This window comes from Pelodiscus sinensis, chromosome 12, assembly GCF_052426305.1.
Source record: "Pelodiscus sinensis isolate ZL-2025 chromosome 12, ASM5242630v1, whole genome shotgun sequence".
NCBI classification, from domain to species: Eukaryota; Metazoa; Chordata; order Testudines; family Trionychidae; genus Pelodiscus; species Pelodiscus sinensis.
In genome coordinates this window covers 24,245,942-24,264,787 of record NC_143063.1, presented here as the reverse complement: position 1 = coordinate 24,264,787, position 18,846 = coordinate 24,245,942, and the positions used below count along the sequence as shown (strand labels likewise).

At 41.2% G+C, this 18,846-nt stretch overlaps 1 protein-coding gene across 1 annotated transcript in view; it reads right to left on the bottom strand.

Annotated features, from left to right (window-relative positions):
- MYLK3 (myosin light chain kinase 3) overlaps positions 1-18,057 on the bottom strand; it is a 73,416-nt gene extending 55,359 nt beyond the window's left edge. Inside the window, exon 1 of the mRNA XM_006121194.5 lies at positions 17,702-18,057. Coding sequence (XP_006121256.2) covers positions 17,702-17,749 — 48 coding nt within the window. The 5' untranslated portion in view covers positions 17,750-18,057. The remainder of the gene's footprint in view (positions 1-17,701) is intronic.
- Between the last annotated feature and the right edge of the window lie 789 nt (positions 18,058-18,846).

Genomic DNA, 18,846 nt, shown 5'->3' with positions numbered 1-18,846 from the left:
AACAAATAGAAAAACTTAATGTTAACAAATCTCCAGGACCGGATGACATTCATCCAAGGGTTCTAAAAGAACTCAAATGGGAAACTGCTGAACTATTATTAGTGGTTTGTAACCTTTCCTTTAAATGGGCTTCCGTACCTAATGACCGGAAGGTAGCCAACGTGACACCAATATTTAAAAAGGGCTCTTGAGGCGATCCTGGCAATTACAGACCAGTAAGTCTAACTTCAGTACCGGGCAAATTAGTCGAAACAATAGTAAAGAATAAAATTGTGAGGCAAGTAGAAGAACATAATTTGTTGAACAAAAGTCAACATGGTTTCTGTAAAGGGAAATCCTGTCTTACTAATCTATTAGAGTTCTTTGAAGGGGTTAATAAACATGCAGGCAAGGGGGATCCTGTAGATATAGTATACTTAGATTTTCAGAAAGCCTTTGACAAGGTCCCTCACCAAAGGCTCTTGTGTAAATTACATGGCCATGGGATAAGAGGGAAGGTCCTTTCTTGGATTGAGAACTGGTTAAAAGACAGGAAACAAAGAGTAGGAATAAATGGTACATTTTCAGAATGGAGAGGGGTAACTAGTGGTGTCCCCCAAAAGTCAGTCCTGGGACCAATCCTTTTCAACTTATTCATAAATGATCTGGAGAAAGGGGTAAGCAGTGAGGTGATAAAGTTTGCAGATGATACCAAACTGTTTAGGATAAGTCAAGACAGAAGCAGACTGTGAGGGACTCCAAAAAGATCTCACTAAATTGAGTGTTTAGGCAACAAAATGGCAAATGAAATTTAACGTGGATAAGTGTAAAGTAATGCACATTGGGAAAAATAACCCCAACTATACATACAGCATGATGGGGGCTAATTTGGCTACGACAAATCAGGAAAGAAATCTTGGAGTTATCGTGGGTAGTTCTCTGAAAACATCCACGCAGTGTGCAGCGGCGGTCAAAAAGGCAAATAGGATGCTAGGAATTATTAAGAAAGGGATAGAAAATAAGACACAGAATATCTTACTGCCCCTGTATAAAACTATGGTATGCCCACATCTTGAATACTGTGTATAGATGTGGTCTCCTCACCTCAAAAAAAGATATTTTGGTCTTGGAAAAGATTCAGAAAAGGGCAACTAAAATGATTAGGGGTTTGGAATGGGTCCCATATGGAGAGAGGTTAAAGCGACTGGGACTTTTCAGTTTAGAAAAGAGGAGGCTGAGGGGGGATATGATAAAATCATGAGTGGTATGGAGAGGGCGGATAAAGAATGAAATTAATAGGTAGCAGGTTTAAAACTAATAAAAGAAAGTTCTTCTTCACACAGCGCATAGTCAACCTGTGGAACTCCTTGCCGGAGGAGGCTGTGAAGGCTAGGACTTTAAAGTTTAGAGTTTAAAGAGAAGCTAAATAATTTCATGGAGGTTAGGTCCATAAAAGGCTATTAGCCAGGGGATAGAAATGGTGTCCCTGGCCTCTGTTTGTCAGAGGCTAGAGACGGATGGCAGGAGACAAATCGCTTGATCATTGTCTTCGGTCTACCTTCTCTGGGGCACCTGGTGCTGGCCACTGTCAGCAGACAGGCTACTGGGCTAGATGGACCTTTGGTCAGACTCAGTATGGCCATTCTTATGTTCTTATGATTTAAACCAACAGTCTAACAATAAAAGGATTTTTATGACATTACCAATCATCAGAGCAGTAGTGGACAACCTGCAGCCCATCGAGGTTCTATATGCATCCCACACAATCCTCCTTTGTTCCCTCCCCTCGCACTTCTTGTACACTGAGGGCCCTGCACTTACCTACTCCTCACCCTCCCTCCCAGAATTTCCAGGGTTCTGTGAATCTTCTGATTCCCAGAACTCCAGAAATGCTGGGTAGGCAGGGAGGAAAAGGGACGGGGCATGGTTGGGGAAGGAGACAGGGAAAAGTCCAGGTGGGGGTTTGAGGGACGGGGGGGAGTGGGCCCTGTAGTTCAGAGGAGAGTCAAGGAGCCTTTGACAAATAAAGCAAGGGTACATGTGAGGTGCGTGCTAATTGCACACAACATTGTGAAAGCCATGGGCTCTCTCTGATTATTTATGTTACTTTTGCCAGCAATTTAAATTTGCCCCCAATAATGGCTAACTTTGTGTGGAAAAGGCATGATAAAGAAGGAAAATCAAGTGCAATGTATTTAATCTTGTTCTTGTGGTCATGGTTAGTGCATGTGCCCAATTTCAATCTTGCAGCCCACCAAGATGAAGGAGGACCACTTATGCGGCCCACTCACTAGCCTTTGTTTCCAACTGCTGCATCAGAGCCATCCTGGTATGATACACTCTAAGTATTTTGTAATGCACTCATGCATAAGGTGAAGTCTGACTTTCTCTAGTTATGTCTCTTTAATCTATGTGGAACACAAGGCTTTCACTGCTGGCTCGCATCTTTGAAGTCTTAGCTTCTACCTATGTCATTTTAATAGCTTTCAGTTCTGTTTCTGTTAGCTGTGGCCATTGCTATGCCTTTCCAAACAAATGAACCTTAAGTGTAATGATACTAGGTGCTGGCCCATCTAGGTACATATATTATCTCAGAATCATTAACAATATTTTAAAATAAATGCGTTATTTGGAAGCTCCTGAAAATTAAGATTATCTTAACAGTTGATTTATGATGTCTTGACTACACGTAAATCTACAGGAGGTGATTAGATATTTCTAAATAACACTGTTTAGCATTTTTCACACATGACTGAAAAATATATTCTAATGCTTTCCTCTAGGTTATTTTGCTCTCAGAATATGACCCGCCTGTTCCTGGGTCATATTCACTGACTTTGCTCTAGAGGTTATTCTCACACAGGAGTCCAATATCAACAGCAAGCTGGAGGAGTAATGTATCTTTCATTTTCAGCTTTTTCATTTTTTTCCAGACAGCTGCACTAATATTCACTGAAAAAATTCAAGACAGCATGTAATGTTCTTTTTCAGTTGGATACATTTATATTCTCCTGCATTTTCACATTTCAGTTACATTGTCATTCAAGTGAATCTCGTCTGAAACAGGAATGTAAAAATGACACTGTTGGGTTCCAGCATTTATTATTTTCCAGTGACTCCATATCAGATGTGGTCAGTTTACAGTTTATATCAAAAAAATACCTAATCAAACTGGCAGCCATGCAAATTCAATCTGGGAATTATAAGGTGATCTGGGTTCTTTTCTAGCTCATAACTAATAAGAATTCTGCCAGCTACATTAAGGCCTCTGTCACCTCTATGACAACCTGTTGTGCCTTTGTGGGTTTGCAAAGGTGTAACTAATTGGAAGCCATTAAACACTGCTACTGGTCATGCACAAGAAGAAATATGATACTTCTCAATCCAGTCACTCTGCAGAAAGGCCAACAGAAGTAAAAGCAATGAAAGCTTATGCTGGTCACTGAAGGCCTTGTATGCACACAGAGAGCATGTCTGTTGAGTAAGAAGGTTAGTTATATTTAGATGGTTACTTTTCAGAATAAAATAAACACTTAAATATCTAAGGATACGTCTAGACTACAGGCTTCTTTCGAAAGAAGCTTTTTCGGAAGAGATCTTCTGAAAAACTTCTTCCAAAAGAGAGCATCCACACTTAAAAAGCGCATCGAAAAAGCAATCTGCTTTTTCAAAAGAGAGCGTCCACACTGATTGGACACTCTCTTGCATGTAAGCTGTAATTACTATGGGCAGAATGGCCACTAGGGTACTTGTGCTTTTTCCTGGAGTCCTCTTCTTTCAAAAAAACTCCCTCTTCTGCGTCCACACACACCGTTTTCTGAAAGAGCTATTTTGTTGAGTGATTAGGCAAAAAAATGTCAAATGAAGTTTAATACGGATGCACATTGGAAAAAATAACCCCAACTATACATATAATATGATGGGGGCTAATTTGGCTACGACAAGTCAGGAAAGAGATCTTGGAGTTATCGTGGATAGTTCTCTGAAAACGTCCACGCAATGTGCTGCGGCGGTCAAAACGGCATATAGAATGTTAGGAATTATTTAGGAAGGGATAGAAAATAAGACACAAAATATCTTACTGCCCCTGTATAAAACTATGGTATGCCCACATCTTGAGTACTGTGTACAGATGTGGTCTCCTCACCTCAAAAAAGATATTTTGGCCTTGGAAAAGATTCAGAAAAGGGCAACTAAAAGGATCAGGGGCTTGAAACAGGTCCCACATGAGGAGTGGCTAAAGTGACTGGGACTTTTCAGTTTGGAAAAGAGGAGGCTGAGGGGGGATATGATAGAGATATATAAAATCATGAGTGGTGTGGAGAGGGTGAATAAAGAAAAGTTATTCATTAGTTCCCATAATATAAGGACTAGAGGACATCAAGTGAAATTAATAGGTAGCAGGTTTAAAACTAATAAAAGAAAGTTCTTCTTCACACAGCGCATAGTCAACCTGTGGAACTCCTTGCCGGAGGAGGCTGTGAAGGCTAGAACTATAACAGAGTTTAAAGAGAAGCTAGATAAATTAATGGAGGTTAGGTCCATAAAAGGCTATTAGCAAGGGGGTAGGAATGGTGTCCCTGGCCTCTGTTTGTCAGAGGCTGGAGACAGATGGCACGAGACAAATCACTTGATCATTGTCTTTGGTCCACTCCCTCTGGGGCACCTGGCATTGGCCACTGTCAGCAGACAGGCTACTGGGCTAGATGGACCTTTGGTCTGACCCAGTACGGCCATTCTTATGTTCTTATGAAAAGGCATTCTTCCTCGTAGAATAAGATTTACCAATGTCGGAAAAACCATGCTGTTTTTTCAATTTTCTTTAGAAAGAACGCAATTGCAATGTGGACATAGTTGACGTTTTTTTGGAAAAATGGCCATTTTTCTAAAAAAACTTCTGTAGTCTAGATGCACCCTTTGTGTTGCTCCAAGCCCATGGAAGTTAATGCAAAAACTTTCACAGACTTAAACGAGCTTTGGATCAGATCACTGAGAAAGGTCTCCAAATTGCCAACAACATATTAATCACTAAAATGGCTAGAAACAACCAGATTTGCATTGCATTTGGTATTATGACATTTTTACCTTCTTATCTGGAGAAAACAACTAGGTACAGTAGACTTCCGATAATCCGGAATCTATGGGACCTAGGTGGTGCCGGATTATCAAATATGCCGGACTATCAGGAGGTACTATAAACTGGTTATATATATATATATATACTGTATGTATTATATACTCTATATAAAGTGTTCTTAACCCTTTTTATTGTACATACTGTATACAGTATACTGTGATATTTTAGTTTTTTTAAGCCTTTTTTATCCTTTTAGCTCAGTTCAGCTGCTGCCGCTGTTACCTTGTGACTCATTTTTTGTCGAAGCTCACTCACTAGGCTCTTGCCATTTATGATGCCGGACTATCAGGAGTGCCAGACTATTGGATGCCGGACTATTGGAGTTTTACTGTATCTGCATTTCATCTTATATGCACATTTAAATTCAGAAAGTTTAAAATCAAGCTCATTAGTGTTTGAATTTAATACTGCTCTATGCAATTTTTCTAGAAAGTGACATGGATCGTCCTATGTGACATCTCCATTACAGGATGTATGCAACCACAATCTTCTGTCAATCTGTTTGTGGCAATGTTTCCAATATTTAGCAAACTCTACACTACAGGCAGGTTTTATCGGTTCCAAGACAGCTGTTGACACATTACTATGTGAATACACTATCTGAATCATGATTCTTTCTTATCCATTTGGGGTTTTTCTAGTAAAGGTAGAAGGTAGAAGGAATTGCTACAGCATCACCAGATCCTCTTCCAACTATAGTTCCTGAGAAATCTCTGTAACCACTTCGATACACAATTTGATGTAAGTTTAAATTTCTGAAGTGTACATGCGTTCTGGGTACTTAATCTGAGACATTCAGGGCCTGATTTTCAGAAATAATGACCAACACTGACCACTTCTACTGACCTCCAAATCAGGTTCATTATGGCTGTGTCCAGACTCCATGCCTCCGTCGACGGAGGCATGTAGATTAGCCAGATCGGAAGAGGGAAATGAAGCCGCGATTAAAATAATCGCGGCTTCATTTAAATTTAAATGGCTGCCCCGATCTGCCGATCAGCTGTTTGTCGGCAGATCGGGAGAGTCTGGACGCGATGCCCCGACAAAGAAGCCTTTCTTCATCGACACAGGTAAGCCTGGTTTCACGAGGCTTACCTGTGTCGATGAAGAAAGGCTTCTTTGTCGGGGCATCGCGTCCAGACTCTCCCGATCTGCCGACAAACAGCTGATCGGCAGATCGGGGCAGCCATTTAAATTTAAATGAAGCCGCGATTATTTTAATCGCGGCTTCATTTCCCTCTTCCGATCTGGCTAATCTACATGCCTCCGTCGACGGAGGCATGGAGTCTGGACACAGCCTATGTGTCTCAAGTTGAGCACTAAAAATGGAAGCTCCCAAAGTTAGTGCCCAATTTTGAAAACTTGAAAATGTTATACTTCAATTCATGGTGCAAACTCTAATATCAGACCACTCTAATGCCAGACTCTACATCCTATTAGGTTAATAATGTGCTCAATATCACCCATAAAATGGTGGGCGTATTCAAATGGTTACTTCTCATAATTGGACTATACTTGGGAGTGCTAGTACATGGTTCTGGAAAAGCTTCCCAATAGACTCATTTTAATATGGAGGTTAATTCCAAGCTGCACCATAACTTGAGCAATCTTGTATCAGATTGCCTCTTCTTCAATTTCCATCCAGCACATAGAAGTGCCATTTGGCATTACTACTGTAGCTTTTTTTATTTTAACTTGAGTCTTTGATACAGAAATGCATGAATTTTACTCTTCTCCCCAATAACCAGAGTATCTATATACTACTGAAACCACAGAGGAAGTGTCTCAAACTTGTCATCTCTTCTATAATGATTTTTTTTTATTCTGTGGCATGTTCATATTCTGGCTTAGAGCTTCATGGCAATTTGATCAGACATCATTCACAAGTACAGGAATAGTTGATCAATTGGGGCTTAGTCTCAATAGTGCATGAGTAACAAACTGTAAAGAGGGTTGGGAGTAAGAGGCTTAACACGGGTGGATTTTGCAAGCTTCTCCCTAGCACAGAGAAAAAACCCTTGAGCCACTGACTATCACCATCAGTGAAGGTTAAAAAGTCTGGTATTGTATCTGCTTTGAAATACAAAATGCTGTATCTATTCCTGAGGACCGGGAAATGTTCTGGCGTTAATTTCACAATCATTTTGAGCAAGTAAAAACAAAAAGAATAAAGTCATAGAAAATATAACAATGGTATCTTTAGAAAAAAACAAACACATCCACCAGTCTCCTACCTTTACCATACCAACAGCAGGGAAGGCAGTGCCTAGGATGTTGCTCAGATGCTCTAAAAACCTTTGGCCATGACATGGGCTTTGAATTAGAGCTCCAGTGATATGTGTCGGAGCATCACAATTCTTTTATTCATTCCCATTTGACGTTATTATCTGACTGAAGTTGAACAACAAATACTATCAGTTAAAACAGAAACCCCTATTAAAGACGAGTCATTGTGGGACATATTATCACAGTTTACAGGAGAGAGTATTGAAACACACAGCTCTAACCCTACAGAAATGTCTCTAAATAGGAAGGGCAGCTGAACTGTCTACAGAATGGATCAAAACAAGAATGGCAACTTGTGCAACCAAGAACACAGGGTCAAGTTCAAGGAACCAGGAAGTAGGACAGAAACAGAGTGACTGAGAGTGCAGGTATGATAGTCTAGTGCATATGCAACATGAAAGACATAAAGAAATATTCCAGCAGTGGTATGAGGAGTGGGGGAAACGGAACCATTTTGAAGTATTGCAGCTCTCCCAGAGGCTATGTGTACACTACAGGGTTTTTGCGCAAAAACAGCTGTTTTTGCACAAGAAAATGTACAGTAAAGCGGCAGAACAGAGAGCTTTTGCAGTGTAGGTATACCTCTTTCTACAAGGAATAACTTCTTTTTGCGCATGAGTTCTTGAGCAAAAAGGTGTATGTGGACGCTAAACAGGGGTTTCTTGAGCAAAAAGAGCCTATCAGAAAAAGCACAGGTGCACTGATGGCTATTCTGTGAATGACAATCAGAACTTTCTTGCACAAGAGTGTCCATGCAGTGTGGATGCTCTCTTGCTCAAAAGCACATCGCTTTTGCGATGCGCTTTTGAGGTGTGGACATGCTTTTGTGCAAGATCTCTTCCGCAGAAAGCTTCTTGAGCAAAAACCCTGCAGTGTAGACAAAGCCAGAAAGGAAAAAACAGCAGTACATCCAGTGATGAAGGATACAGGAGGAGGAGCAGGAGGAGAGCACCAATCCATGGCTGCTCCAGGGCTGGAGCAGAGAAGTGGTCAAGCACTCCACATCTAGAGGGGAAGTCGGTGCCTAAGGGCAGGGCCTCAGAGAAGGGGCAGGGCAGGGGCAGAGACTTGGGGAAAAGGCAAGGAAGCCCAAGCCCAACTATTCTTTATAAAGAATAGTTCAGTGTTTGGAACCTGGAGTTCTCATGTTATTACCTTGCTGGCAGTACATACAAACATTTTTCACTGCACATCTATGTGCAGTAGCAAGAATTTGCAGGTGCTTTGTAAACACACTCTGGTGCTGTAAATCCTATCATAACACATTGGTCACAACAATCCTCTGAGCTGTCCACTTATTTGAGCTGCAGTTAGGCAAACTACAACACACTAAGTTAGAAAGAGACAGTCTTTTGACAGTTAGACACCAACAGTAAGCTTGATCCTGTAACCACTGAAGTCAATTGCAAAACCCGCACTGGCTTCAACATGTGTCAGAGCAGACCCAAAAGTTACAAGCTACTGTGTATTGTATTGGCTGAGATCCGGTTAGCATTAATATCAATCTATGGGTCAAATCCTACCTTCAGATCAGTTCTCATTCACTGTAATAAAACCTGTGTGCATAAATCCAAGGGCAGAGGCTGGCACTGTGTTTCCCACGTAGGTTTGTTGTGTGGGGGAATGGAGTCTATTAACCTTTCCCCATATGCAGAAATACCTTATAGCATCTCATGAATTCAAGTGTGAAAGTCCTTAAATCAATGACTGTAGGGGAGTATGACTTTAGATTACCAGTGGTCCTGAGTGATGTAGTCAAGTCTTCTACAGACAAAAAAATCAATTTACTTTGATTCTTGGTTCAGTTTAGGATGCATGAAAGGCATGATAACAATACCTAGCAGTGGTATAGTTCTTCCATCTGCAGCATTCAATTAATTTTAAAACAGAAGTAAGTATTATTATCCCAGTTCTAGGGACGCGGAAACTAAAGCACAAAAGTGGTGAAGATCACCCAGCAGTCCAGTGCCACAACTGGGGATAGAATGCAGGTATCCTGAATCCAAGCCTGTGATTTGTCCACTATACCACCCTGCCTATAAGCAACAAAAATCCAAACAACAAAAAAATCTCAGGAAAGCATATCACTGCATCTCCAGAATTTAACTTTTACTCAGCACAAACCTATGTGCAATTTCCTTCGATAAATAAAAACCTAGATTATACCGGCCTCCACTAACATATTTCACATTACATATTAACTTCAGAAACATACAACTTAATTCCTCCAAAATCTAGCTTAATTTAATTGCATTTCTTTTTGATGAAGTAATTTTTAAAACACATGGGCTGCGTCTAGATTGGCATGATTTTCTGGAAATGCTTTTAACTGAAAAGTTTTCCATTAAAAGCATTTTTGGAAAAAAGCGTCTAGATTGGCACAGATGCTTTTCTGCAAAAGCACTTTTTGCAGAAAAGCGTTCGTGCCAATCTAGATGCGCTTTTCTGCAAAAAAGCCCCGATCGCGAAAATGGCGATCGGGGCTTTTTTGCGGAAAACAAATCTGAGCTGTCTACACTTTTGCCTGAACAGGAGCAGAATAGTATTTCCGCAAGAAGCACTGATTTCTTACAGTAGGAAGTCAGTGCTTTTGCAGAAATTCAAGCGGCCAGTGTAGACAGCTGGCAAGTTTTTCCGGAAAAGCAGCTGATTTTCCAGAAAAACTGACCAGTCTAGACACAGCCTGCATCTTTAATGTAGTGTCATTGTTCAACATGTATTTTACTGAAAGAGAAATCAAAACAAGACTATTAACAGAAAATTATCTCAAATATTACCATGGACAAGTTAAAGATAGTCATTCCTCATGAAAAAACAATTAGGTAGTTTATGCCATTAAAATAAAGGGCAAATTCCACTTTCAGTTACTTGGGGTAATTCTTCTAGCTCTTTAGCAATTAAGAACACCAAATCCTCTTTGTCATTCTTTGATTATTAAGTGACTCAATGACAAAAACATTTCACAATAACTCTGGCTACATTAAAATCATTATTCATTATACACAGTCAGTGGATTCCCTTAAGATCTTCATGGAAAATCTTGATTCCCTTACAGTCAATGGAAGTTTTGCCATTGACTTAAATAGGGTCGTAATTTGTCCTCCAGTATTAAACATATATATGCTATTTGTAATATTTACTTTATTTAGGTTAGGGTATTCTCTCAAATGTCATGTCACCTGCTGAAACAGTTAACTGAGATACATGAAATATTTTAAAAAATGTTTTCTGAAGGAAATTATTTGGGCAAAATAAATGAATTACTTCTTCCAAATAGTCTGAAGAAATGTCCAAAATGATTCTAGATTCTGTTAGATTTCCATATAAACAGTAACCCCTGCAATGTTTTAGAGAGTTTCTTAAATATATATATATATATAATCTGTACATTCTATTTCCATTCTGAGGACGATAGGGATATTTTCAGTGAAAGAGACACTGACTGACTATGCATGGAGATAGCACTATCAATATAATCATTTTTACTATAAAATGTTTCAAGTATAAAAACCCATGCAAACTAAAATACTATTTTCCCATTCACTTCCTTCTATTATAATAATCTAAGTGTTACATGTAACTGTAGAGCTAGTATTGAGAGGCAGCATAGTCCAATGGAGAGGTTATTGGACTGGGAGTCAGGTACGTTTGTTCCACTTCCAGCTCTACCATCAACCTCCTGTGTGACCTTGGCAAGTCATTTCAACACACTGTGCCCACTCCTCTCACCTTTGGTCTGACCTGCCTATTTAGATGGCAAGCTATTTGGGGCAGGAACTGCTTCTTCCTACAGTGTTCGTACAGTACCTAATACAGTGAGGCCCTGATCTCAGTTAAGAGGTACACATTTTGCAGACATTCAATATGTGACATTCAAGTTAACCATTCCCTTTTAACAGCATGACAAATAAGCAGACACAATTTGGCTGCTTATAAAATTGCCCCAGTAAGAGCCTGATTGTGCTCTTATTTAATTCCAAGGTAAAACCATTCTTTGATTTCAGCTGAAATAAGGGGCCAGGTCCACTCACTGTTACTGACAAGCTTGCCTCAATTTATGAGTATTTAGCTAATACTAAGGGGGGAAAACCCTCAATCATGATGCCTACCAAGTCTGTGATTAGTTTATCTTTTCCCTCACGCAATTATGTCAGGCTCTTGTAACTTTTTGCAAATGTGTTTAGGTTTTATGAGAAACTTCTTTACTCTAAAATCTCAGACATTTCTGACATCCATTCTAAAACAAATCACACCCACATAATTTCATGGCTTCTCAGCATATGCTTGTTACTTAGATCTTTGCAACATATACAGTATCTCAGAGCTATTCCCATGGACTTCAGTGAGAGTCATTCCTATAAAACGATTGCAGTGTTTGGAAGATAGTGTCAGACTTACACACGACTTAAGAAAATGACCATCCCGGTGGTGACTAATGTTACTTCAAAACTAAATTTAAAAAATTTAAAAGTCCCTTACCGTAAATCTTTTTATGTAATCAGAGACACAAAATCCTCCCATGCTCAAACGAAGGGATCTGTGCAGTGAAGATTCCTGATACAAAGTTCCCATTTTTTTCTCCTGTATGGCAGCAACCCAGGTAGCCTAAAGCCTTTTACTGAATTTAGCAAAGCCTTCTTGGATCTTGCTAGAATTCTGTGTGTGTGATAAACTAAGCAGTTCATCTTATCTAACACTACACCAGGCATTTCAATCATTTCACTTCCTTATCTGTAGTACTAGGTTCTATCTGTATCCTTACAGCTCATTTCCTGAATCACCGACAAGAGCGGAAACAAACTCAGCAGAAGACAATGGCCAAAATCACTTGAAGTCAGTCAAGAGTCTTCTCTAGACTTTTCTGTCAGTGTTATTTGTCTCCCTTATTTATGTCCAATTTAATTTTTTGTTCATATATTTAAGAAATGCAATTTTGGTTCCAACTGTCATTCACTGGCTTTGTTCCCACATTCAGTGAAGGCCACTAATGCAGCATTCACATCAATGTGATTATATCAGTATATGTGAACATTTTGCTCTCAGATTTTAGAAGGCAACAAATGTGATAGTACTTGAGGAAAGAAGGGTAAATGGTCAACCTCTATTACTCACAGAATTCCTCACACAGGTAGATGCACCTGTATACCTGGTTTCCATAATTTAACACCTGTGCTCAAACAAGTATAAATTTGCACCTGCAAAATCCCTCTTGATCAATGGGTTTTACAGGTATACATTAACATGGAATTGCACACAGGTGATGAACAATTTAAAGCGCATTGAACCCATAAAGCATGATCCTCTATGCATCACGCAATTTTGTGCACACATAGCTGGTGCCCCATAAAGGCTCATTTAAACATTTTCCCCAAAACTGAAGTGACAAGTCCATTTAAACTAATACACACAGGCTGAACCCCCAGTATTAGGCCCCAGTAAATGACTGCACCTATATTTTGTCTTAGTAAGAATTTAATAAAATTTTAGATGGCAAGTTTTTTGGAGAAAGGACTGGTCTTTTTCATGTTTTTGAACAGTGCTCACACAATGATCCTGATGGGTCCTATGAATATTACTGTTTCATAAATGTTAAAATGCCTCTCCTGCCACATTTTCATATAAAGAAAAAAAGGCATTAGAAGACCTGAAAAGAGAAGTAAGTTCTGCAGAAGTAATGACTGAATTCTACATCCCGTTCTCTTCTGTGCTGTGGCTTCCTTTCCCCCCATTAATGCAATAAATGATAGTAACTTTATTAGCTCTTTGATAATAAGATAGTCACTTATTAAAGTTTTAGCTCTTTGTAAACAGTTAACTCCAGTTGGATGAGTGTGTTGTAAGAAACGACTTGCCTTAGATTATGCCAGGAAAGAGTAAAGTAGGATCCTGATAAACAAAGTGACAGTCTTTCACTTAGGGCTAGTGACTCCAGTGGAGATGCATGAGTGTCACTGAATGCAGCTTTTGGAATTAGCACAAGCTATGACTTCACTGACAAAAAAAGACGTGTTTTACTGTGGATAATTGATGCGTGTTAGCTATCCCACTGTAAAAACATAGCGTAGAAAAGGCACTGTACTTTTATCATGAGGACAACCATAGGTGGTGGAAATCATCTAACTAGCTTGTGGTAAAATTTAGAATTTTCCAGTGTGGTAACTATTGTGCATTACAGGCAGTCCCCGAGTTACGCGGATCCGACTTATGTCGGATCCGCAGTTACGAACGGAGCTTTTCTCGCCCCGGAGGACGGGAGCGGCGGGACACCCAGATGCGCCGCGGTCTGCCGCCCCCATCCTCCGGGGCGAGAAAAGCTGCTCCCAGTCTCCCTGGTCTGCAGGGAGACAGGGAGCGAAGCCTTGGAGCACGCCCGCAGTGGGACAACCTGGGCGCGCTTGAGCTATCCCCCTGCGGGCGTGCTCCAAGGCTTTGCTCCCCGTCTCCCGACCAGCAGACCAGGGAGATGGGGAGCAAAGCCTCGGAACACGCCTGCAGTGGGACAGCCGCGGCGCGCCTGGGCTGTCCCGCTGGGGGCGTGCTCCAAGGCTTTGCTCCCTGTCTCCCTGAAGACCAGGGAGACGGGGAGCAAAGCCGCGGAGCACGCCCACAGGGGGACAGCCCAAGCGTGCCTGGGCTGTCCCGCTGCGGGCGTGCTCCAAGGCTTTGCTCCCCGTCTCCCTGGTCTGACCAGCAGACCAGGGAGATGGGGAGCAAAGCCTCGGAGCACGCCAGCAGTGGGACAGCCCCGGCGCGCCTGGACTGTCCCACTGCCCGCATGCTCTGCGGCTTTACTCCGTGTCTCCCAGGTCAGCAAACCAGGGAGATGGAGCAAAGCCATGGAGGACCTGGCCGGTCCCGCCACCCCCGTCTCCCTGGTCTGCTGGGGGGGTGCAGCTAGTGCCCCTCTTCCCCAGCAGAGCAGGCTTTTCTTGCCTACCCGTGGGGTAGAGCAGCTGGGGGCTGCCAGGTTGGTCCCGCAGCGCTGCTCCGGACCAACCCGGCAGCACCCCAGCTGCTCTGCCCCAGGCGTCCTGATTCAGCCGCTGCTGGTCAGTTTCAGCAGCAGCTGAATCAGGACGCCTGGGGCAGAGCAGCTGAGGTGCTGCTGGGTTGCTCCAGTAGCGCCGAGGAGCTGCGCTACTGGAGCAACCCAGCAGCACCCCAGCTGCTCTGCTCCAGGTGTCCCCAAGTCAGCCGCCGCGGAAACTGACCAGCGGCTGACTACAGGAAGCCCGAGGCAGAGTTGCTCTGCCCCAGGCTTCCTGGAATCAGCCACTGATCAGTTTCAGCAGCAGATGACTTGGGGACGCCTGGGTTTCTTAAGTTGAATCTGTATGTAAGTCAGAACTGGCATCCAGATTCAGCCGTGGTTGAAACTGATCAGTTTCAGCAGCGGCTGACGCCAGTTCCGACTTACATACAGATTCAACTTAAGAACAAACCTACAGTCCCTATCTTGTACGAAACCCAGGGACTGCCTGTAGTTATCTCACTGTATTAAAAATCACCTTAGCATCAGGGCAGTGAACAGGTGAAGGAATGATAATTGTGTGTTTAAAACCAAGGGATGAACTGGTCCAGATTGCTCGATATGCTCAAAGAACCACTGCATGCCTTGAAATGGTCTATATTTTGACCTTGCTAGGTATGTTTTTCAATTGGGCTCAGCTATGTCAGAATACAGACCTTTTTTAAAAATTCAGGCGAAGGGGACAGAGGAGACTGCAACTGGAGAAATCTTCTTAGGGCTTCAGATGGTGTAATATAAGCTCATTTACAATACTGCATCTTGACTTGTGATCCAGGCAGCTTACTCCTGATTTAATCACGCACCCTAAGAGTTAGGAAATACTGGCTTTGTCTTTGGATCTTTCATAGACTGTGTGACTTTGTACTTTATCTCTGTGCCTCGTTTTTCTCATTTGTAAATCTGGGTTATTAATACCTTCCTATCTCACAGGAATGTTTACAAAGCTTCTGGAAATCCCGGGATTTAGTATCTATTAGTATTATACATTATTCTTATTACTATGATTACAGATAGCACTAGGCTAAAAACTCAGAACTGAAACACCACCAAATTTCAGGAGCTTCAAAATCCAAACCAGAACCCAAGTACATATTTTGCAATTTGGGAAAAATCCAGCTCTTAGTCCTCTGCTCTATGGACCCTAGGATAGCACACTCAGCAACATTACTTATATTTGCTCAAATAAGCCTCAAAGTATGCTGACCCACCTCCAGTGTCTGTTGCCAGACACCACTAGGCACTCAGGAGCCAAGGAGTTCAATACAGCCCTTTTCTAGATCTTAGGAAAGTGACAGATCACAACTTTCATAACTTACAGGTATCTAGTGCAGGTTCTCATTTGATAGGGGGCCCAGCTCCCTGATATATCAGGGCTAGGAGTGGATTTAGGAGAAGGCATGACATTAAAAAGTTGGGGGGATAGGATTGAGGCTCCTAATGTCTGGTTCAGTGATGAAACACCCCCTTTTCTTGCCCTACTAGCCCTCATATTAAGAGAGGGCAGTTGGATCCCAGAAATGGGCTAGCAACAGCTGTAGGGAGGTAGGGGACAGTGACTGATGGCATACCCCTACCTAGTAGAATTGACTATGGAAGGAATGATAACATGCACGTATGAGTTGTGTAGGATAGTTCCCAGAGGAGTTAAGTTAATAAATCTGCATCCTAGTTAAGCTACATCCCTTGAATCTTGTGTTTCTTCACATATGTCCAGGACAAATGCATGATGCTTTGTTCCTGATTGGGTCCACTGAGAAAAGGTTCCCTGCATCTACACAGGAGAGGACAAGGTTTTCTTCATACAAGGCAAGTTGTGTTCTATAGCATCACAAACGATACACAAGGAAAATTAAAACACAAGTAATTTTGAGAGGGTACAAACAATTGCATTGTTACTCTGTATTTTACAAAGAGATTATATTACTTAATGTGGCACCAAAAGCATGTGGAGCATGTAAGCATCAAGCCAACTGGGCAAGCTTGCACAACAAAGAGAATCCGTTAGGAAATTTGGCAGAGAGACTGGAACAAGCAGTGTTCAGCCTGCAACCTTCCATTAGCAGATCTAAATACGGACGGGTAGCGTAAAATGACACCTTACTGCGGTATTTTTATTAATAATTAAGAATATAATTATGACGGTCAGATCCACCAGATTTCCACTCTCTCCTTTTTAACATTTGTAAAGATGGAACATGAACCTTACTTTTCACCTTCTATTTGGCTCCTGAGATTCAGACTGTTGAATACTTTATACAAGGATGCTAAAAGCAATTAACAAAGGAAGAGATATAACAAAAGAAAATCAAATGAACCAGTTTTGTCAGACAAACATTTCCTTTTAACATGTTGTTTGAGATCAGCTAACGGGATAACAGACACTGGACCACATTTCTCTCTCAGTTACACCTATATAAATCCACAGTAACTTGTCTTGACTTACACCAGTATAAATGAGAACAGAAGCAGCAATCAAAGGTAGCTATTCTAAGAGTTTAATTGCAAAAAGCCACTATTTTAAATGAATTGTTCAGCGTGCAGCTAGACAGTATGTCTAGAATAAATGCAAAGTTATTATAAAAATAATGACAGTGGACTAAAACCTTGATGTGTTGCATACAAGTTCCTACTACTATGTGAAATATGAAAACAAAAGTGACAAAGAAAAATCTAGTTATTACTCTAAAAATATGCGGCCTTCAGCTTTCCAAGATGCAAATAGACTCTGCTATTCTTAAATTCTGCAACTTATTTATTTCATACAAGATATCAGATATTTTCTTCTGTTGTTGAAATATGCGGACATTGGTTATCTGAATTAGGACATGCAGACCGAAAATTAAAACAGGACAAAAAAATAGATTAGGAGGGTTTTTTATTTTTAAGAGCCAGATGCTCTGGGGTGCTTAGTAAGCAAATCCCACTGAAGACCATGAGAAATGAAAGAGAATTCCACATATGTTGACAATGTGCTCAGTGCTCCATGGAGTGATCAGAAGCTATGGTCCCTGTCTCAAAGAATTTATAATCTATTATCATTCTTTATCTACAGCAAGTTTTAATTAATTGTAATTCAGAGAGCATATAACTTACTTTCTTGGAAAGAAATATACAAGAACAAGTTTCCATTCTTTTGCCCATATTCTGTCTCACAATTCAAGGTACGGACCATGGGCAGGTGAGCTTTCCCCCCAGCCCAAAAACTCAAGCAGTGATAAATTCTCTGAAGCGCATATCAAATTCAGCTTCCAAATCCTAACGCCACTTACCCTTTCATTCTGCTTACATCCATGCAGACTAGAATTGGATACCAACATATAGCAGCGTTACCAGGACAGACCCAAGGAAACTCAAACTGGTGCAACAAATGAAGAACTGTGCAGCAAAAAAACTTTAAAAAAAAAAAAAAAGAGGGAAGGAGAGAGAGAGGGTACCAGTATCTGGTCAGAGCAACGACTCAGGAGGTTGTGAAAAGTTTTTGCAGATGACACAAGCTCTAAGACCAAATGATTCCTGGATGTCAGAGTCTCACTATGAGCATATTTCTATAGCTACTTCACTCAGAATGGATTAATGTTAAAGGTCAGGTCTGAAAGCGTCCCCAACTAATTAATATTTATTTTACACCGCGGATCCCCTTACATAAGGAACTCTTCCCTCAGGGCAGAAGACTCACATTTTATTCCATTTTTAAACCTGCAGTACCCTGCTGTATTTGCTAAACAAAGAAAACACATTAAATAGTGACAGCTTCAGTGGAGCTGCTTCTATTTAAGTAGCTGATACTTATGCAGATTTCTCCTGGTGTAACTATTAGCTCATGCAACTTTACACCAGAGGTGAATTTGTCTTGTAGCCTACTAATAGTTGCTGGCAGTTCTCATTCTTGAATTACTTTGCCAGTGCTCTGGATGCCAAAATGGGTGGGCATTATGTCTGCAGCTAAGTAAATTAGGGAAAGCCCCTCAAGTTAAAAAAATTAACTCCAAGCATGCAAGCCATAAAAGCAGATCAAAAGCATCATAAAGGCCATATTTTCACACCTACTTTGCTCTAATTAAACATGTGCAGCGACTTATACATGTTGCAAAGCAGACTTTACAAAGCATTTCCTGCCCATATGGCCACGGAGAGACTTCTGGAAGCAGAACCAGTGCAATTTCACTGAGCAAGGATGGAGGGCAGAATTTAGGAAACCATGGCTCAGTTCTGTGTCGCCAAATGGCACACAGCCCTACTCTGTAGGAGTAGTCCTCACAGCAGCAGGTAGAGGACTAAAGGCAAATGAGATCAGGGCAGGCTAGGGAAACAGAAATGACTTGAGAGGGGTAAGGCCAAATATTATGCCACTGCAATTCTCTCATCCTCCACTCTATAGCAGAAATACAGATGCTATCAGCTCAGGTTTTTTAGG